General features: G+C 44.2%; 1 protein-coding gene across 1 annotated transcript in view; it reads right to left on the bottom strand.

Moving 5' to 3' along the window:
* The window catches only part of WWTR1 (WW domain containing transcription regulator 1), a 139566-nt gene extending 122938 nt beyond the window's left edge, over positions 1 to 16628 (bottom strand). The window contains exons 1-2 of the mRNA XM_043595154.1: positions 14569 to 16628; positions 13709 to 14142 (exon numbers count right to left, since the gene is read on the bottom strand). Coding sequence (XP_043451089.1) covers positions 13709 to 14139 — 431 coding nt within the window. The 5' untranslated portion in view covers positions 14140 to 14142; positions 14569 to 16628. The remainder of the gene's footprint in view (positions 1 to 13708; positions 14143 to 14568) is intronic.
* Positions 16629 to 17432: the final 804 nt, after the last annotated feature.

Genomic DNA, 17432 nt, shown 5'->3' with positions numbered 1-17432 from the left:
AGGTAGAGTAGTCACAAGAAAGAGCAGGATTTGGGTTTACCTACAGTGTTCAGAACTGAAGTATATACCAAAGCGTATTTTTAAAACAATGAGCATAGGGGCCACAAAGACATAAAATATATTATGTACTAGAAAATAGATGGTATACATCCTTTCTGCCACAGAATTTGTCTTCATATTAAGACTCAATATTCAGGGGCACCTGGGTGGCTCAGTCCATTGAGTGTCTGACTTTGGATCGGGTCATAATGTCATGGTTCACAGGTTCGAGCCCCATGTCAGGCTCTGTGCTGACAGCTCAGAGCCTGGAGCCTGCTTCAGATTCTGTGTCTCCGTCTCTCTCTGCTCTCGTTCGTGCTGTCTCTCTCTCTCAAAAATAAACATTAAAAAAGAAATGTTTTTTTAAAAAGTCTCGATATTCAATCTTAGATTGATTATTTTTGTTAAATTAACGAGAGGTATAATGAATTGACTATTTGGTTGATACATAAAAGGTAGTTCGTTTTAAGGATGGATGGAAAAATAAAATGATAAGTACATAAATGGATGGATGGATGAAGACAAAAAGGAAAAAATTAAAAGATGCGGATCAGCACCTTTCAAACGATCTGTGGAAAAAGATCAGTGTTTTTCTATTTTTAATCTGTCAAGACTAACTAGTATGTGGTCCTATTGTGAGCGCCTGTGTATAGTTTGGGCCACATGTGACTCATCACACAAACTTGGCACACCCAAACTACTGCTGTTCCATTAGACAATCCCACTGATCACATGCTCAGATATCACAGCAGTATCATTTTGTTATACAAGTTTCTAAACACTCTGGACTTCTGTATCTAGCCTGTCCTGGGCCAGTTACATACATCTGCACATGAGTGTCAGTTCCCCAACCACCCTTTGAGGAGCACAGATACTTGATCAGCCACTTCAGGCTGCCACGCCATTCATTCTGATTGGTTGGGCATCCATCTAACTGGCCAGTGCATCTGCCAGACCATGTATGTTCCTTGTATAAGAAGGGTGGGTGTAATGATTATAGTTAGGATAGAGGATGATAGATCAATTAGATAACAGACAAGCTAAGTAGGTCATAAATTAGACAGGAGCCAGACTGCCGCTCTTTGCATAAAGAGTATCTCTGGATGAAGTGTAAATAAACAATGGTTCTCTCTAAACCAGGGATCCGGGGAAGATCGGAAGAATTTATTTTTCCATTTTCATTCCTCCAGTAGTGTTTGGGCCTATATTATTTTTAAAATTAAAAAGAGAAAATCAGAAACAATCTAAATGTCCATCAATAAGGTATCAGTTAAAACAAATTGTACTACATCCGTACAATGGAATACTATGTGGTCCTTAAAGAAATAAAATAGAGTAACCATTTATGTACCGAAGAATAAATACCAAGATCTACCAAGTGAAAAAAGGTGCAGGTGAGCATGTACAGTACATTACTATTTGCACCATACTGAAAATAGTCTAAGTGGACATATATATATATACACACATGCTTATACCCACATAGAGTTTCTCTGGAAAGACAAAAGAAACCGGTGCTCTAGAGAAGGGACCAGAGGACTGGGGGAGGGTGAGACTTCTCACAGTATATGTTTTGGTACTGAATGCCTTTTTTTTTTTTTTTTTTTTTTTGGTACTGAATTCTTTATCATTTACATGTATCTATTACCTATTTCAAAACTTTTGTTTTAAAGAAGTCATCTGAAAACATTTACACATGATTCAGTGTAGTGACTCAGCATGAAAAGGCTCTCAGTAGGCTTTACTAAGAGTTTAGGAAGGATGTGCCTGAGAGGAAGGCCCCCAGCTGCTCCATCCAGGCATCCTCAGGGGACCAGGGCCTAGCTGGGCTTCGGTGGGATAACTGTGCTACAAGAATCTCAATTTTCCTGTGCCCACTTGATCAGCCTCAGAGAAAGTGAGAAACTATCCAAAACCACAAGAGAGTATTCCAGGAGCAGCCAGACCCACAAGCTATTCAATTATAAGCAGAAATGGCAGATTCAGTGGGGGTGTGCCTGAGTCAAGGGTAGCCTCATAGCCTACTAACTTGGAAAGCAAAGATCACACACTACTGTGGCACAGCACAAACTAAATTGAGTAGATGGCTGATGGATACGTCTATGGATGGTCAGAGGAACGGATGAACTGTAATGAAAGGCTCTACTGACTCTTTTAAATCAGTATAAAATCCTTAGTTCCTCAAACAACTGGGAAGATCTCAACATAGGAGATAATGGTGGGGTCTTATGCTACATTTAGATAAAGCTAGGATTCGAGTATCTCAAAATTAGGGGATGAGAAAATTGACATTTACTAGCAAAAAGTCAATGTGCTCAATCTAGCTGAGTGAGGTTCCAAAGTCTCAATGGGATGTACAGTCATCCACCAACCATCACTTACCTTTCAATCCAAGTCAGGCCAGACTTTTCTTGGTCTAAAAACACACCCTTGGCATTTCTGCCCCTGAACTTCTCTTCCTACCTCCTCTTTCCTAGAAGGCCTCTTTGCTCACCTACCCACTTTCTTCCCATTTTTCAAGGCCCACTTATGTCCAACCACCGTTACAGCCTTCTCTGAACACGCTCTCTTCATTCATCTTCGTCTCCGCTGCATCGTAGTATGAGGAACTATGATTCTAAACTTTTGGTCCAAGGGGCACGGACAAGATGAAATTACACTCCTGAGCATGGTAGATTCCCATGAGGAATGCTAGTGTACAAGCTTGAAATGCAAATGGTCAGAAGAAAGCATTAAAGGATCCCCTCCTTATCAAGCACCCACCTATTTGATGGGCACTGTGCTCAAGTTATACAATGACAGGCAAGACAAATATCAATCCTGCCCTCACAGAGGTTATAGTGTAGTGAGAAAGAGAAACAATTAAACAGAAACATGGCAGTAGTTTTACGGCTAGAGAGACACAGGGCTATGGGAGAACAATAGCCAGAGGATCTAAACTAGTGTGTTGGGGAGGGCAGGCAGGGACACCTGGGTGGCTCAGTCAGTTAAGCCTTGGACTTCGGCTCAGGTCATGATCTCACGGTTCATGAGTTCAAGCCCTGCATTGGGCTCTCTGCTGTCAGCACAGAGCCCACTTTGGAACCTCTATCTCCCTCTCTCTGCCCCACCCCCATACACGTGTGTGTGTGTGTGTGTGTGTGTGTGTGTGTGTGTGTGTGTGTGTGTGTGTTCTCTCTCTCTCTCTCTCTCTCTCTCAAAAAGAAATAAACATTTAAACAAATAAACTAGCGTGAAAGGCTGTGAGTCCGGGAAAAACCTCCTGCAGGAGTAGCATCGAAATTGATGCCTGAAGGTAGCACAGGAGTCAACCAGGCAAAAAGCAGGAAAATAATGTTCCAGGCACAGGTAATAGATGATGCCAAGTTCCTACAGCCAAAGGGAGGACAGCCAATGGGAGAACTAGGAGACGTTGAGCACGGCTGCAAGTTTCAGACCTGTAACCATAATAGAAACGATTGCCCTATTATGACACACCTCCCAAGAGCTTCCACCACACAGAGAGCAGCTGCTCAAGGCTCTATCCCCACATAGGTCAGGAGGCAGCTCTTTAGCCTGGTTTCGTCTGTGTTCTCCTTGTCTCCCCAGCTAGACTGTCAGCTGCCTGAGGTCAGAAAACGTGCCACATATTTCTCCCCTTACAGCATACCGCAAGGAGCTAACACACAACAGAAGTTCAGTGATTTTTCATTGTCGATGCTGAAAAACAGCCAAAGATCCTTTCAGTGGCATGAAGGAAATGTCTTTGGAGATGGCACCCCCACCGCCCTCTCTACTGGGAACAATAACAGTCATAAACTTTCAGCCGTGCTTACTATGCCAGCCACAGCATGAAGCACTTTACATATATTTCCCAACTGCACTTCATCCAATACTGCCAAGAAGTGAATATCATTTCTTCCTTTCGTATTTATCATCTGCTGTGCCAGGATGGAACATTAAATAAAAGCTAGAAGTTCAGGAAGGAGTGCATGCAAATAAAGAATAAGCTGAAGGAAATTTCGTGTGACCTAAGGATCTGCCATAATCCTACTTCTTATCCTGAGGCGATATGGAGAATTCTCAGTGAAGATTTTAGGAATTACTGTGTCAGTTCATCTCTAAAGAAAATAACCCAGGGGCGCCTGGCCAGCTCAGTGGGTTAAGCGGCCAACTTCAGCTCAGGTCATTATCTCACAGTCTGTGGGTTCCAGCCCCGCATTGGGTTCTGTGCTGATAGCTCAGAGCCTGGAGCCTGCTTTGGATTCTGTGTCTCCCTGTCTCTCTGCCCCTCCCTCGGCTCACGCTCTGTCTCCCTCTCTTTCTCTCTCTCTCTCAAAAATGAATAGACATTAAAAAAAATTTTTTTTAACAAAAAGAAAGAATATAACCCAAAACAAGAAAAACAAGCAGTTCTGAAGGAGCATCCATTTAGTAACATAAGCTCCAGACTTCAGTTACTGAGCCATGGCTAAGAGATTTCCCCACACCCTACCACACCTACCCAAATCTACGACTCCATCTTTTTTTTTTTTCTTTAAAGATTTTAGTTTTGGGGTGCCTGGGTGGCTCAGTCGGTTAAGCGGCCGACTTCAGCTCAGGTCATGATCTCACGGTCTGTGAGTTCGAGCCCCGCGTCAGGCTCTGTGCTGACAGCTCAGAGCCTGGAGCCCATTTCAGATTCTGTGTCTCCCTCTCTCTCTGCCCCTCCCCTGCTCATGCTCTGTCTCTCTCTGTCTCAAAAATAAATAAACGTTAAAAAAAATTTTTTTTAAGATTTTATTTTTAAGTAATCTCTACATCCAACTTGAGGCTCAAACTCACAACCCTGAGATCAAGAGCTGCATGCTCCACTAAGCTAGCCAGGCACCTGGCTTCACACACTTCTCTGCTTTCATTCTCCTCCACCATTCTTATAACTCCCCCTCCCCAATTTAAAAAGAAATATGTAGGCCATTTAGGACATACAGAAAGGTAGAAAGTAAACAAGAAAAATCATCCATCATTCCAGAAAGGACCACCGTAAAATAAACATTTTGGTATCTATTCTCCTAGCGGACACACACACACACCTTCGAAAGTAAAATCAGGATTATATTATCACAATGTACTGTATTTGTTGGTGTTCTTGTGTTATATCCCACTTGTCTGATATTTAGGACTTATTTCCAAGCATTAATAATTAATCATTAAATCAAGACATAAAAATGAAAATATAATACATATCCACAAAGCACACTGGAAAACAAAACACTGTAACTTGATTCAAATATGAAACTCTCAACTATGAAAATAATGAAAGTCACAAAAAAGGTTTCCCAGAGTATAGTCTGTAAAACATTCCTGAGCGGATGGCAGTAGATGATACTTGGAATAAAAATGTTCAAATCACATGAGTTTGTGAAATACTGACTTAAACAAAAACAAACTGGTTTTTCTGATAAGTGACTTTGGAGTCCTTAATGTACACTGTAAAATTCCAAGAGAGGGATAGAGCATGCAACATATCCCAAACTTATTGGTCCAGGAAATCCCATGTTCACAAAGCATCTGAATGGACTAGGGTTCCAAAGAACACACTTTGGAAAACACTCCTCTACTGACATTTCAATGCACTAAAACATGCACCGTCCCCCTCAGACCAGTGGAAGGGCCATCCTCTCAGAATCTGCCCTTCTTTAGTAAGCCAATTACTTCAGTCCTCAGCCTTCCAAACCACCTTTCAAAAAAAAATACATCCCTTGGCTTGGTTGATTCTTTTACTTCTATCACCCTTTCCTGTGGTTAGATACATCATTGAAGGAGGAAATGATATATAAGGCTGTAATTCCTACAAGTCTTTTTTTTTTTAATGTTTATTTATTTTTGAGAGAGAGAGAGTGTGGGAGGGAGGTTGTGGGGGGGGGGGGGGTGAAGAGAGGAGACGCAGAATCTGAAGCAGGCTCCAGGCTCTGAGCTGTCAGCACAGAGCCTGACAGGGGGCTTGAACTCAGCAACCATGAGATCACGACCTGAACAGATGTTGGCCGCTTAACCGACTGAGCCACCCAGGCGCCCCTATAATTCCTACAAGTCTTAAGTCAACAGGTCAACAAACAAAAACTAAGACTCAGTACTGCCTCAAACCTCTACAGCAATTTCTCTCTCATCAATCTCTGCAATTATAAAGGCAATGAGAAGCAACCTGGGTTTTTTTTTTTTTCCTTGCAACTACTGTACTAACATTATTTAATGAACCCTTTTAACAAGCCCTTCAAGTGTACCTGGATCCAGACATCAATTAGGTCACCCGCCCTCCCTGTCACATCTCTGTTCCCTGTAAAGTGATATGCATTTAATAATGGTGGAAAACTTGATAAGAATAAAATATAAGCAGGCACTGTAGTTATATTATCCGTTGCTGGTTTGTTTTTCTCAACACCTCTCTCTCCAGCACCAAGAACTCCAAATTTGACCACCCAGACTGAGTTCAGAAACAAACTCTAATGCTCCATCCACCACTCTAGTTATCTGGTCACCAAGGACACCTAATTATAGGGTCTAATTACGGGCACCTAATTGGCATGAGGCATCATGGTGCAGGGGCATGCAGGTTTTAGAATAACACAATTCTAATCCCATCCCTGCCACTCACCTGATATGTGACCCTGGGCCATTTACTCAACTTCACTGAGCCTCAGTTTCCTCAAAAACAAAATGAGGTAGTAATATGTACCTATTCACAGGGTCACTGTGAGGGTTAACAAAAAGTATATATGTGAAAGCACCTAGGATTATGAGAAAAAAGTTTCTACACACACGTTGTGAGTGTGCTCCACAGGGGATTCTGATGTTGTGTCTCTGGAAAGCACGGACTCAGCTCCCTGCCTTGTCTGGCACCGAGCGGGCCATCAAATGTCACTTACCTCCCCTCCTCTTCTCTCTCCACTTCTTGATCCCTCCCCCACTCACATCTCCCACCTTACACACAAAATGGCCCAAATGGTAGCCATGAGCCAGATTCCAAAAAAAATGAAAAGTAGACCCTCCTCAGAAGGGACTGGGTATCCTCCACCCAAGATGCTAAAGTAAAAGGGTACCCACGGTGGACATTCCCATTTAGGTTTCTTAACAGGAAAACTGACTCCATCTTATTTTAAATTTACAAACTTGACTTGCAATTCCAGATCTAGGTTGTCGTCCACAGCCGTAACTATAACCAAGAGTCACAACCAGCTTAACCTATTGCCAAAGTTTCTGCATCTGATTTTGACCAGGTAGAGAGTGCATGTGTGTGGAGAGGAAATGGGAGGCAAGAACAAACTTGTCCTGAAAGCCTGCTAGATGCCAGACACTTCAAATATGTTATCTTATCTAGTCTTTCAATACCACGAAATAGGTATTACTATTACTAATAGGTATTTTACACACAAGGAAACTGAGGCAGCTGGCAATATTTTTTTAAGGACAAAAGGCCCTTCATGAAAACTACATTATACTGCCATCCAAAGGTAAACAGAAAAAAACAAGCCAGAGTCAGTTCTTTTTTTTTTTTCTATAATTTTTTTTTCACATTTATTCAATTTTTTTTTTAATTTTTTTTTTCAACGTTTATTTATTTTTGGGACAGAGATAGAGCATGAACAGGGGAGGGGCAGAGAGAGAGGGAGACACAGAATCGGAAACAGGCTCCAGGCTCTGAGCCATCAGCCCAGAGCCTGACACGGGGCTCGAACTCACGGACTGTGAGATCGTGACCTGGCTGAAGTCGGACGCTTAACCGACTGCGCCACCCAGGCGCCCCACATTTATTCAATTTTTGAGAGACAGAGAGAGACAGCACGAGGGGCAGAGAGAGAGGGAGACAAACTGTGAGATCATGACCTGAGCCAAAGTCGGACACTTAACCGACTGAGACACCCAGGTGCCCCCAGAGTCAGTTCTTCTTTAAAAAAATAAATTTAGGGGCACACACAGTTGGTGAGTTTGAGTCCCACATCAGGCTCTGTGGTGACAGCTCAGAGCCTGGAGCCTGCTTTAGACTCTGTGTCTCCCGCTCTTTCTGTCCCTCCCTGCTCATGCTCTGTCTCTTTCAAAAATAAAATTAAATTAAATTTTAAAAGAAAGAAAGAAAGAAAGAAAGAAAGAAAGAAAGAAAGAAAGAAAGAAAAAAGAAAAAAAGAAAGAAAGAAAGAAAGAAAGAAAGAAAGAAAGAAAGAAAGAAATTTAAAACAAGTTGTTTTTTTTAAGTTTGCTTATTCATGTTGGGGGGCGGGGTGAGAGAGAGAATAACAAACAGGGATCACAATGTAAGCGCAGAGCCTGACACGGGACTGGATCCCACGAAATGTGACAGTCGGGTGCTTAACTGACTAAGCAACCCGGGCACCCTTAAAACAAATTTTTAAATAAATATTTTTGATTAAAAAGGATTTGAGGGGCTTCTGGGTCTCAGTCGATTGAGCCTCCGACTTCAGCTCAGGTCATGATCTCACAGCTCGTGAGTTCGAGCCCTGCATCACACTCTGTGCTGACAGCTCAGAGCCTGGAGCCTGCTTCAGATTCTGTGTCTCCCTCTCTCTCTGCCCCTAACCCGCTCACAGTCTGTCTCTGTCTCTCTCAAAAATAAATAAACATTTAAAAAAAAAAAGGATTTGAAAATGTTACCTCCCACAAATATATATTTTTTTAATGTTTACTTGATTTTTTGAGAGAGAGAGAGACAGAGTGTGAGCAGAAGAGGGTCAGAAAGAGAGCGAGACACAGAATCCGAAGCAGGCTCCAAGCTCTGAGCTGTTAGCGCAGTGCCTGATGCGGGGCTCGAATTCAGGAATGGTGAGATCAGACCTGAGCCCAAGTTGGACGCTTAACCGACTGAGCCACCCAGGCACCCCTAGTAAGTTACTCAAGCATGTACTCCAGCAAAATGAGGGCATAAACCAACAAAGAGGAGGACATGAGAAAAGGAAATACTACTTTCAGCCACAAAGAGAAGAAAAGAGAAGTCCCAAGATGACAGCTCTGTTGTAAGCCTAGAGAACAATCAGAATCCAGAATGGCACAGAAAGGTAAAAGAATCTGGGCATAAAAGCTTAGGGAAACAAGACTTGATAGAACTGACGGGATTTAGAACCTAAAAAATTTTGAGAGGCAAATAATATATAAGTATATAAAAAGGCAATTAGAACTACTTGAAAAAATGTTTAAGAAAGTCAAGGTCCAATGATGAAGAAACTAAAAGGTGATACAAATTTAAACAAGTGATGAAGAGTTTGATGAAAAGAAAGAATCCATTTGACCTTGGTGCTTCACATGTTCTCCTGTTCCTGGCCAGGAATCCTGACACCAGACCCAATGTAACAAGTCTAACATTTAATCTTAATATAAAAGGCATTTTAATTATATTTACAGAAATGTACTAATGTAAATGTCTCTAGATTCTCAACTTTAATAATAATTTATGAATAAAAAGGTCAATTTAAGAGCAAAGCACAAAACTTTTATTGATTATGGGTTCAGGGCTTTGGGCTATTGAGGTGTGATCACAAAAAGAGAATGGTAGAACAGGTATCCCCCCAAACCTTCTTGACTTACATAATGGGGAGTTAAGAAACACTGTCAAGGGGCGCCTGGGTGGCGCAATCGGTTAAGCGTCTGACTTCAGCCAGGTCACGATCTCGCGGTCCGGGAGTTCGAGCCCCGCGTCAGGCTCTGGGCTGATGGCTCAGAGCCTGGAGCCTGTTTCTGATTCTGTGTCTCCCTCTCTCTCTGCCCCTCCCCCGTTCATGCTCTGTCTCTCTCTGTCCCAAAAATAAATAAACGTTGAAAAAAAAATTAAAAAAAAAAAAAAAAGAAACACTGTCAAAAATTGACAAAAAATAACAAAGGTGATCTAACAAACTAAAAACAATATAAATATCAAATTTAGGAGAGGAAAAAAATAGTTTAAGAAGCTAAATTCTCATTTGCAATCCGAAGTTAAAAGTTGATGATAAATCAAAAAAATTGTAGTAAAAGCACATCAGGGTTAAAGAGGTAACAATCTAAGAATTAAGTACAGAAACAGTTAAAAAAAAAACAAAACTAAAAGGCTCCTTCTGTGAGCCTTGAGGTGAAGGAAACCATTGTTTTTCAACAAAAGTCCTTCTGTACTATTGGATTTGTTACCAAGTGCATAGATCACTTTGACAAAAATAATTTTCTATGACACGTTTCAGAAAAGGCAAAACACTAAAATTATTACTAAAAATTGGGAGTGGCAGGCAAATGTTATAATTGAAATTGTATTTAAGAGCGAGGGTAAAATTTTTCCTATAGAATGTTATTCAAATAAAATTTTTCTGTAAGAAGGTAAGGTTCAACTGAAGCCAAATTTTTTTCTTCTTTGTAATCCTCTACTTTCCGGTTTATGTGTAATAAACATGTATCCCATTTATAACCAGAACTTTTTTTAATTTTTAATGTAATCAGTGGTCAAAGTCAGTGTGCCTGGTGGCTAAGAGCCCAACACCTACACCCCCCAGGCCTGACTTATGAGCTTAGAAGACAGTGGGAACAGTGCAGCAATTTTCAGAGGCTGTGTGTTTTAACATCAACATCTCCACTTTTACATGTGGCCCTAAAGAAACAACACAGGAAAGGTGTGACGGCTCAGGGAAGGTCCCCTTTAAGAGATAACAGAAAGTCATTACATCATATACCTAGGAACAATCTTACCTAAGTAAATGACAAAAAGCTTTTTAAAGCTTCTTAAAGTCCAGGCTTTGTTTTCCCATAAAGCTCATTGTTCAGCAGGGGAAGTGACATGGGGGATAAAGGTGGGAGTGAGGAAAATGGAAAACTGCTCTGTAAGTAGAGGTCAACAGATCCAGTCCAGAGTCTGCCATTAAATAACCACGTGACTTTTCCAAAGTCATATGGTCACTTTCTAGCCAAAAAACAAAACAAAACAAAACAAAACAAAACAAAACAAAACAAAACAAAAAAACCTGGCCCTTATTATATCTAAATACTTTAATTTCTCATTTATAAAGGCGCTCTCTCTCTCAACTGATATAATCAATAATAGGATGTTATTGGTAGCCCCATCTCATAGATGATGGAGCAAAACAGACTTTATGAAAATTCAGGGTCAGTTGTCACCGTTTTTCAAGCTTCTATTTAATCCGTCAAAATACGTTGCCTTTGGAGGCTACATAACAAAGTATGACAGACAACATTTTAATGTACTCCATTGTTAAACACCCCCTCCCCCCTAAATTCAGAGAACTCCTGGCAGATTTCTTATCTTGAAAGACAATAGTCATGATGACTTAATTTCTTAAATTCCCTTAGCTACCTGGCCAAATAGTTTCCAGGGGCCATATCAAATCACGCTAACCTATTCCCTCCACATTTTTTCAGCTGTGGTCTTCACTGACTATCCAAAGTGAAATGGAGATATGTTCCGCTTTGGGCTGTGAAGTGGCTGTAGTTGTGGGGGATGGACAAATGAATCAGAGGCAACTTTCTCTAAACCCAAAGCTAACTTCCATTTTTGCCCTAGTTTCAATCATTCAAAACATGTGCATAAATTTTTTTGCTCTTTGGGGGGCTCTTTTTTACCTGGCTTTCCTCAGATATTAGGCAAGCCTAGCTCTTACTTCATATATTTAATAACCACAGTTATACTGATCATGTATCATATATTTGTGGTGTGCATATTTATAAACACTGCTTAAAAGTCATTTGAGACCAAAAAAGATCCCCCTAAATTACTGTAAATTATCGCACCTTTTTCTATTTGTATTTATTACTAAATCCATTTCTATAAAAGTCACAATAAATATGCAAAACTGCATTTACCTAAGTAAACTTAATATAATATTATTTTAGAGCTTTATGTACCATAGAAATTAAGGTCATTCTTTAGAACAATACCATCACATTTAGAAAAATGTCATGTTATTACATCACATACTTGAATTCCACCAGCCATTCAGAAGCCAAAGCATTGAGTACATGTCCACACTAACACTCAAAGACTGGGAAGAGGCCAGATGTGGAATAAAATGCCCATCAAGTCTGTTTCAGGACAAGTGCTTCTCAGCATCACACCAACCCCAGAAACAAAATTAAGAACTCCTCCTTGCACAAGATGTCAACAGGTTTGGGATGGGGAAGAATTGGTCACCAAGATGAGTCAAAGACTCGGCTATACTACTGTATATTTGTTATCAGTGCCAACTGACAGCAATCAAAGTATCAAATGTGAACACCAAAGAAAGGCTTGATTATATATTTTTTAAATAGCACATAATGTCTTAGCATAACTTTTAAACTGAGGCTTCTCCATCAAATATGGGCTTTAAAATAAACTCTAAGGGGGTGCCTAAGTGCCTCAGTTGGTTAAGCGTCTAACTTCAGCTCAGGTCATGATCTCACGGTTTGTGGGTTCGAGACCCCGCGACGAGCTCTGTGCTAACAGCTCAGAGCCTGGAGCCTGCTTTGGAGTCTGTGTCTCCCTCGCGGTCTCTGTCCCTCCTCTGCCTGAGCTCTCTCTCTCTCTCAAAAATGAATAAACGTTAAAAAAAATTAATAATAAAATAATAAAATAAAATAAAATAAAATAAAATAAAATAAAATAAAATAAAATAAAATAAAAGCTAAGGCAAGTTCTAAGACGAGGAGTTTCCCTCCACGGCAGAGAACTGCCAACCAGTGCAAGGCAATCATGAATCAAGTGGACCAGCTGGCACAACCTCCATCTAGACCATCAATAGCCTGACCCGCCCCCCACCCTTGACCTCACTGGTTACATTTCAAGTTCCAACTTGATTTCTCTTCTGTAATAGAATTATCTTAGGGTACCATAATTGAAACAATCTTCTTCAAGTCTGTGAATGTATTTTCCTGTACAGTCTAATTTGAATCTAATGTAAAAGTCATTACATCAAAAAGCCCTAACAATGTGGAAGGAAAGAAGAATGACAAAACAGGCTCCTGATTCGATGGTATTTTAGGTTACTAAGTGCGACACAATAAAACTCCTGACCCAATTTCCACACAATTGATTTTCCAGCCCACAACTACTTCACCACCGAGTTGCTCATTACATCACTGTGCTGTGTGGTCATTACATCACTCAGCTGGGAGCAATAAGGCCTATCAGGCAGTGTTCGCTTCTCTAGCTTGCTTTTCCCAAGAATGGAGAGATTGCAGACCACCTACACTCCCAAGAGTCCCCCTCTTTCCCAAGCCTCAGAAATTTTCTCGAATTTATTTCCATGTCACATCCCAATGGATCAGGCTTGGGGGCATCTGACTTGGAGTGGACAGGTAAGGGTGTAAGGGTTTACGCCCAGAAGTCTATATCAATATTCCAGATTTAGGGATACCTACGTGTTTCAGGAGAATCACTCCAAAACTTTTTTTTTTCTCCTCTTACCTCTATGAGTTTCCAGGTCGGCAATCTCTTGGGACTTCCAGGACCCCGGAAGAACCTTTCCAGACTCTCTACTTCTGATCCTTTACCATTCCAACACCCAGAGACTCACTCCCTATTTCCAGTTTCCCTTATCTTTCGGAAAGAAACGTGTAAGGGCACACAGACAGAACACACACACACACACACACACACACACACACACACACACAAACGCAACGCACACCAACAAGCATGCGCACCCTGGGCACCGAGACTCTGTGCCCCCCTGGCTTCAAGCTGACTTACTTGAGGAAGTACCTCTGGCCAGTGGCCGTGAAGGTCATCTCCCAGCCCGGGGGCAGCGGCAGCTCGTCGGTCACATCGTAGGACTGCTGGCGGAGGTGCGCGTGTTGCTGCGCTGGACTGCCTGCAGCCCCGGCGCCGGTGCCCAGCTGCAGGGACGCGGGCGACGAGTGCGAGCGGACGTGCTGGGCGCCGCTGGCTAGCCGGGGCCCAGGGTGGCCGCCGGACGAGTCGGTGCTCGATTGGCGCGAATGCGAGCCAGAGTCAGGCTCCTTGAAGAACGACTCGGGCAGGATCTTCTTCCGCCACGAGCTGGGCTTGGGGTTCATGACCGAGTTGAAGAGAGCTTCGAGGTCCGTGTCTAGGTCCTGCGTGACGTGGATCACTTGCTGCCCGGGTGGCGGGAGCGGAGGGGGCACCGAGGCCGGATTCATCTTCTGCAAGGAGAAAGGAGGGCAGGTCAGCCTTTCATTTAAAGTCGGAGGAAGGGGTTCGGGGGCAGAATAGAAACAAAAGAAAAAGTGGAAACAGATAGGTGTCCGCCTCAAAATCCCAGACACTCAGCGGTAAGGCCAGCCGGATGGGGGAGGGGTCCCTCCAAGGCTGGAGAATTATGCAACTTTCTTGAAGCAAATAAGTTGCCGGGAGGAGGAGAAGAAGGAAAGGCGGGGGAGGGGGAGTAACTGCACTCAGGAGGTTGCTGCACTGCTGGTGGCAAAGGACAGGTCGCAACTTTCCCCGGCAGGCAGCCCCCCAAAGTTTAAACCCAAACCAGCTCCACGATGTCTCGACGCCGGAAGCCCAAGGAGCCCAGGCACCCCGGGGTGGAGCGGGGTGAGCGGGCGCGCTCCAGCGGGCTCTACCTGGGCGCGCAGCGAAGCCGAGTTTGGGCGTGCGGCAGCCGCCGTCCCGCCCGAACTCGCCGTCGGGCCTCAGTCGCTCGGGTGCGTCCCGAGCTCGCAGGGATGTAGCTGGGGCCCGGCTGGCAAATCCCGACTCGGAGCCTGGCAGCCGAGGGGCTTCGGCTCTCACATCCCCCGAACTGGCCTCAGGCGTTCGCGCCCCGCGAGAAGGAGGCGGAGGAGAAGCAGACAGCGCGGCCGCCGCGGCTCCCGGACTGTCCCATAAACAAAGTTTGGAGCGAACTCCCACTCCCAGAAAAGAGGCGGGCCCGAAAGTTGAGCTGTTGAATTATGCATGACCTTCAAGTCCTGAGCCTGCCTGCCTCCTCTCTTCCCTCCCCTTCCTTCTCCTCCACCGTCTCCTCCCCCACCCGGCTCCAGAAACCCCTGGGCGTGTTAGGTACTTTGCTGGGTAAGAGGAGACCGGTGCCCCCCACCCACTCCTCCCGGGCGCGCGGACCTCTCCCGCGGAGCCCTGGACCTGCATTCCTTTGAGTTTACTACGGACTTAGGGCGGGATCAAAGGGAAAGTGGCCTGCGCCTGTTTAATCAAGGACTTGTGGACCGAAACTAAGGCTGGGGGCGGCGGAGGGCACGCGAGTGAGCGGCCCGGGCCGAGGAAGGGCCGGTCCTGGGTGCCGCACCCTCCCTTCCTGCGCCGCGGAGAGGCCTGGAGCGCGCAGAGCGCCGCGCTGATCTGAGATTCTGCCTGAGGGCGGGCTCGGGTGCGCCCTGGCGCGGGGAGACAAGGCCAGCCTTTCCACGGGAGTCTGCTTAGCGCTTGTGACCATATTTGGTCTGGCGAGGAGGCATCTTGGCTGTTTGGCTTGCAGTTGTCTGCTAAAGCGCAGACGGTGCCCAGAAAGTGCCTCTGTCACTAGAGATGCGGATTCGTCAATGGGTGCGTTGTAAACAAACAACGTTCAATCCATTCATCCATCCTAAGTCTCCTGTACGGGTTACTCAGGTCACCAGAAATTGAAGAAGAAACCTGGTCAAAGCTGGGTGCTGGAAAGGGAGAGCAATCGCGCCCCCCTCCCCCGCGACATCCGCGCGGTTGTGGGAGGATTGGAATGTCCCTGACGCCCTCCAGAGAGCCTGGAGCCGGGATGGAACCCGAGCAGGTGGCTGGGAGTAGAGAGGGTGCGCCAGTGACCCGGAAAAAACCACCCACCCTCCTACCGACTGGATCTAGGAGAGGGGTGGAGACCCCCAGCCCCTAGATCTAGCCTGGCGAGACAACTGCGGGAAGTAGGAGGCGGCCTTGGCCTTCGGAGCAGCTCAATTCCTTCGTTCCCTAGTCCCCTCTCCGGGGTGGGGAAAGGGGGAGGGGGAAGCGGCTGCGAGGTAAGTCACGTTTGACAAAGCCCCTACCCCACCCCATTTGATTCAAACAGAAGTTTATGAAATAAATCAAATGAGGCAATATACATACAACCGGGACTTCGCAGTGGTTGGACTTAAGATTTCTTGACTTTAGGATGGTGCAAAAAGGATATACCTTCAAACTTTACCTCGAATATTGAATTTTGATCTTTCCCCACCCAGGCTAGTGATACGCAGTACCAACCTTTCCTGATGCTGGGCAGCAACAGCCACAGCTCCCACTCTGCCCTCAGAAGGGTAAACAACTTACATCTGCAGCTATTCCGTAACCCTGTGACAATTGTCATTCGCTTTCACACAGTAGTCAGTAAGTTACTGGAGACATTCCACACTTTATTATACAATGGGCTTTGCGTGAGATGATTTTGCCCCGCTGCAGGCTAAGGTTAAGTGTTCTGAGCACATTTAGGATAGGTGAGGCTAAGTTATGATGTTTCCCTATTAAATGCATTTTCAACTTACGATATTTTCAATTTACAATGGATTTATCAGGACCTCAGCCTACCTTAATCAAAGAAGATATGTAAAACACTTTAAAGAGCACCTAGCCATCTGTAGACCTGCTTGTTAAATAAAATAGAATTGTATTAAGTGCAAGTATTGTACCTCGACATTTTTATAAGGGTGAAATGAACTCAAAATCTGGAGTTGCCTTGAAGGAGAAAAGTTTACAGGAAAGACAAGACCACCCCATAGTTTTGCCTTGGAGACAGGGGAATACTATTTTGGGGGGGCCATTCCCTGAATGGCTACTCCCTGTCACTGCCCACAGTAGAGCAGAGCCACCAAAATGAGGCACCCCTTACCCCATCATCTGCACTTGAAGGTATGTTCCGATTCCAGACTCCCCACAGAGTGGGAAAAATCAGGGCTGCCTTAGAGAAAGATAGCCATGTGAGTCACCTTCAAAGATAAGCAGACAGAACATAGCTCCTTTCAAGAGACTCGGGAACCCCAGATTTCCTGTGTGGCTAAGTTCTCTGCCCATAGGACCAGCAGAAGGAAGGGGGAAGCTACCACAGGTCACTCTATGGGAAACAGTATCTTTGCAAGCCATCATCAGAAGCCACCACAGTTATAACAATTGGGGCAATGAATTATGGAACTAGAGGAAGTGACTAGGACCAAATGGTTACTAATCAGAAGCCACAAGGCTGACTTAATGATTTAAGGATGGAAACTGAGTCCAGCCTTACTCCAGGAAGGTTCTCGCCCAAGAAGGAAGGGCCTGCTTTGTAAAGGGTACCTGGCAGCTACCAGAGAAGAAGATAATGCTAAGGGAGCCATGAGAATCAGCCAGTGAGAATCAGAGTTGAGATTGGATGGGTCTCCATTCCTTGCCAAGCTTTAAGAAATAGTGGAAGACAGAGAAGTAGATGCCTGAAATGGAAATTGCCCAGACCAGAGGATAAATCAAAGGGAAAACCCCCAGTTTTCAA

Source organism: Prionailurus bengalensis, chromosome C2, assembly GCF_016509475.1.
Source record: "Prionailurus bengalensis isolate Pbe53 chromosome C2, Fcat_Pben_1.1_paternal_pri, whole genome shotgun sequence".
In the NCBI taxonomy this organism is placed as follows: Eukaryota; Metazoa; Chordata; class Mammalia; order Carnivora; family Felidae; genus Prionailurus; species Prionailurus bengalensis.
The sequence above is the reverse complement of the archived record's forward strand: the minus strand, read 5'-3'. Positions and strand labels throughout refer to the sequence as shown.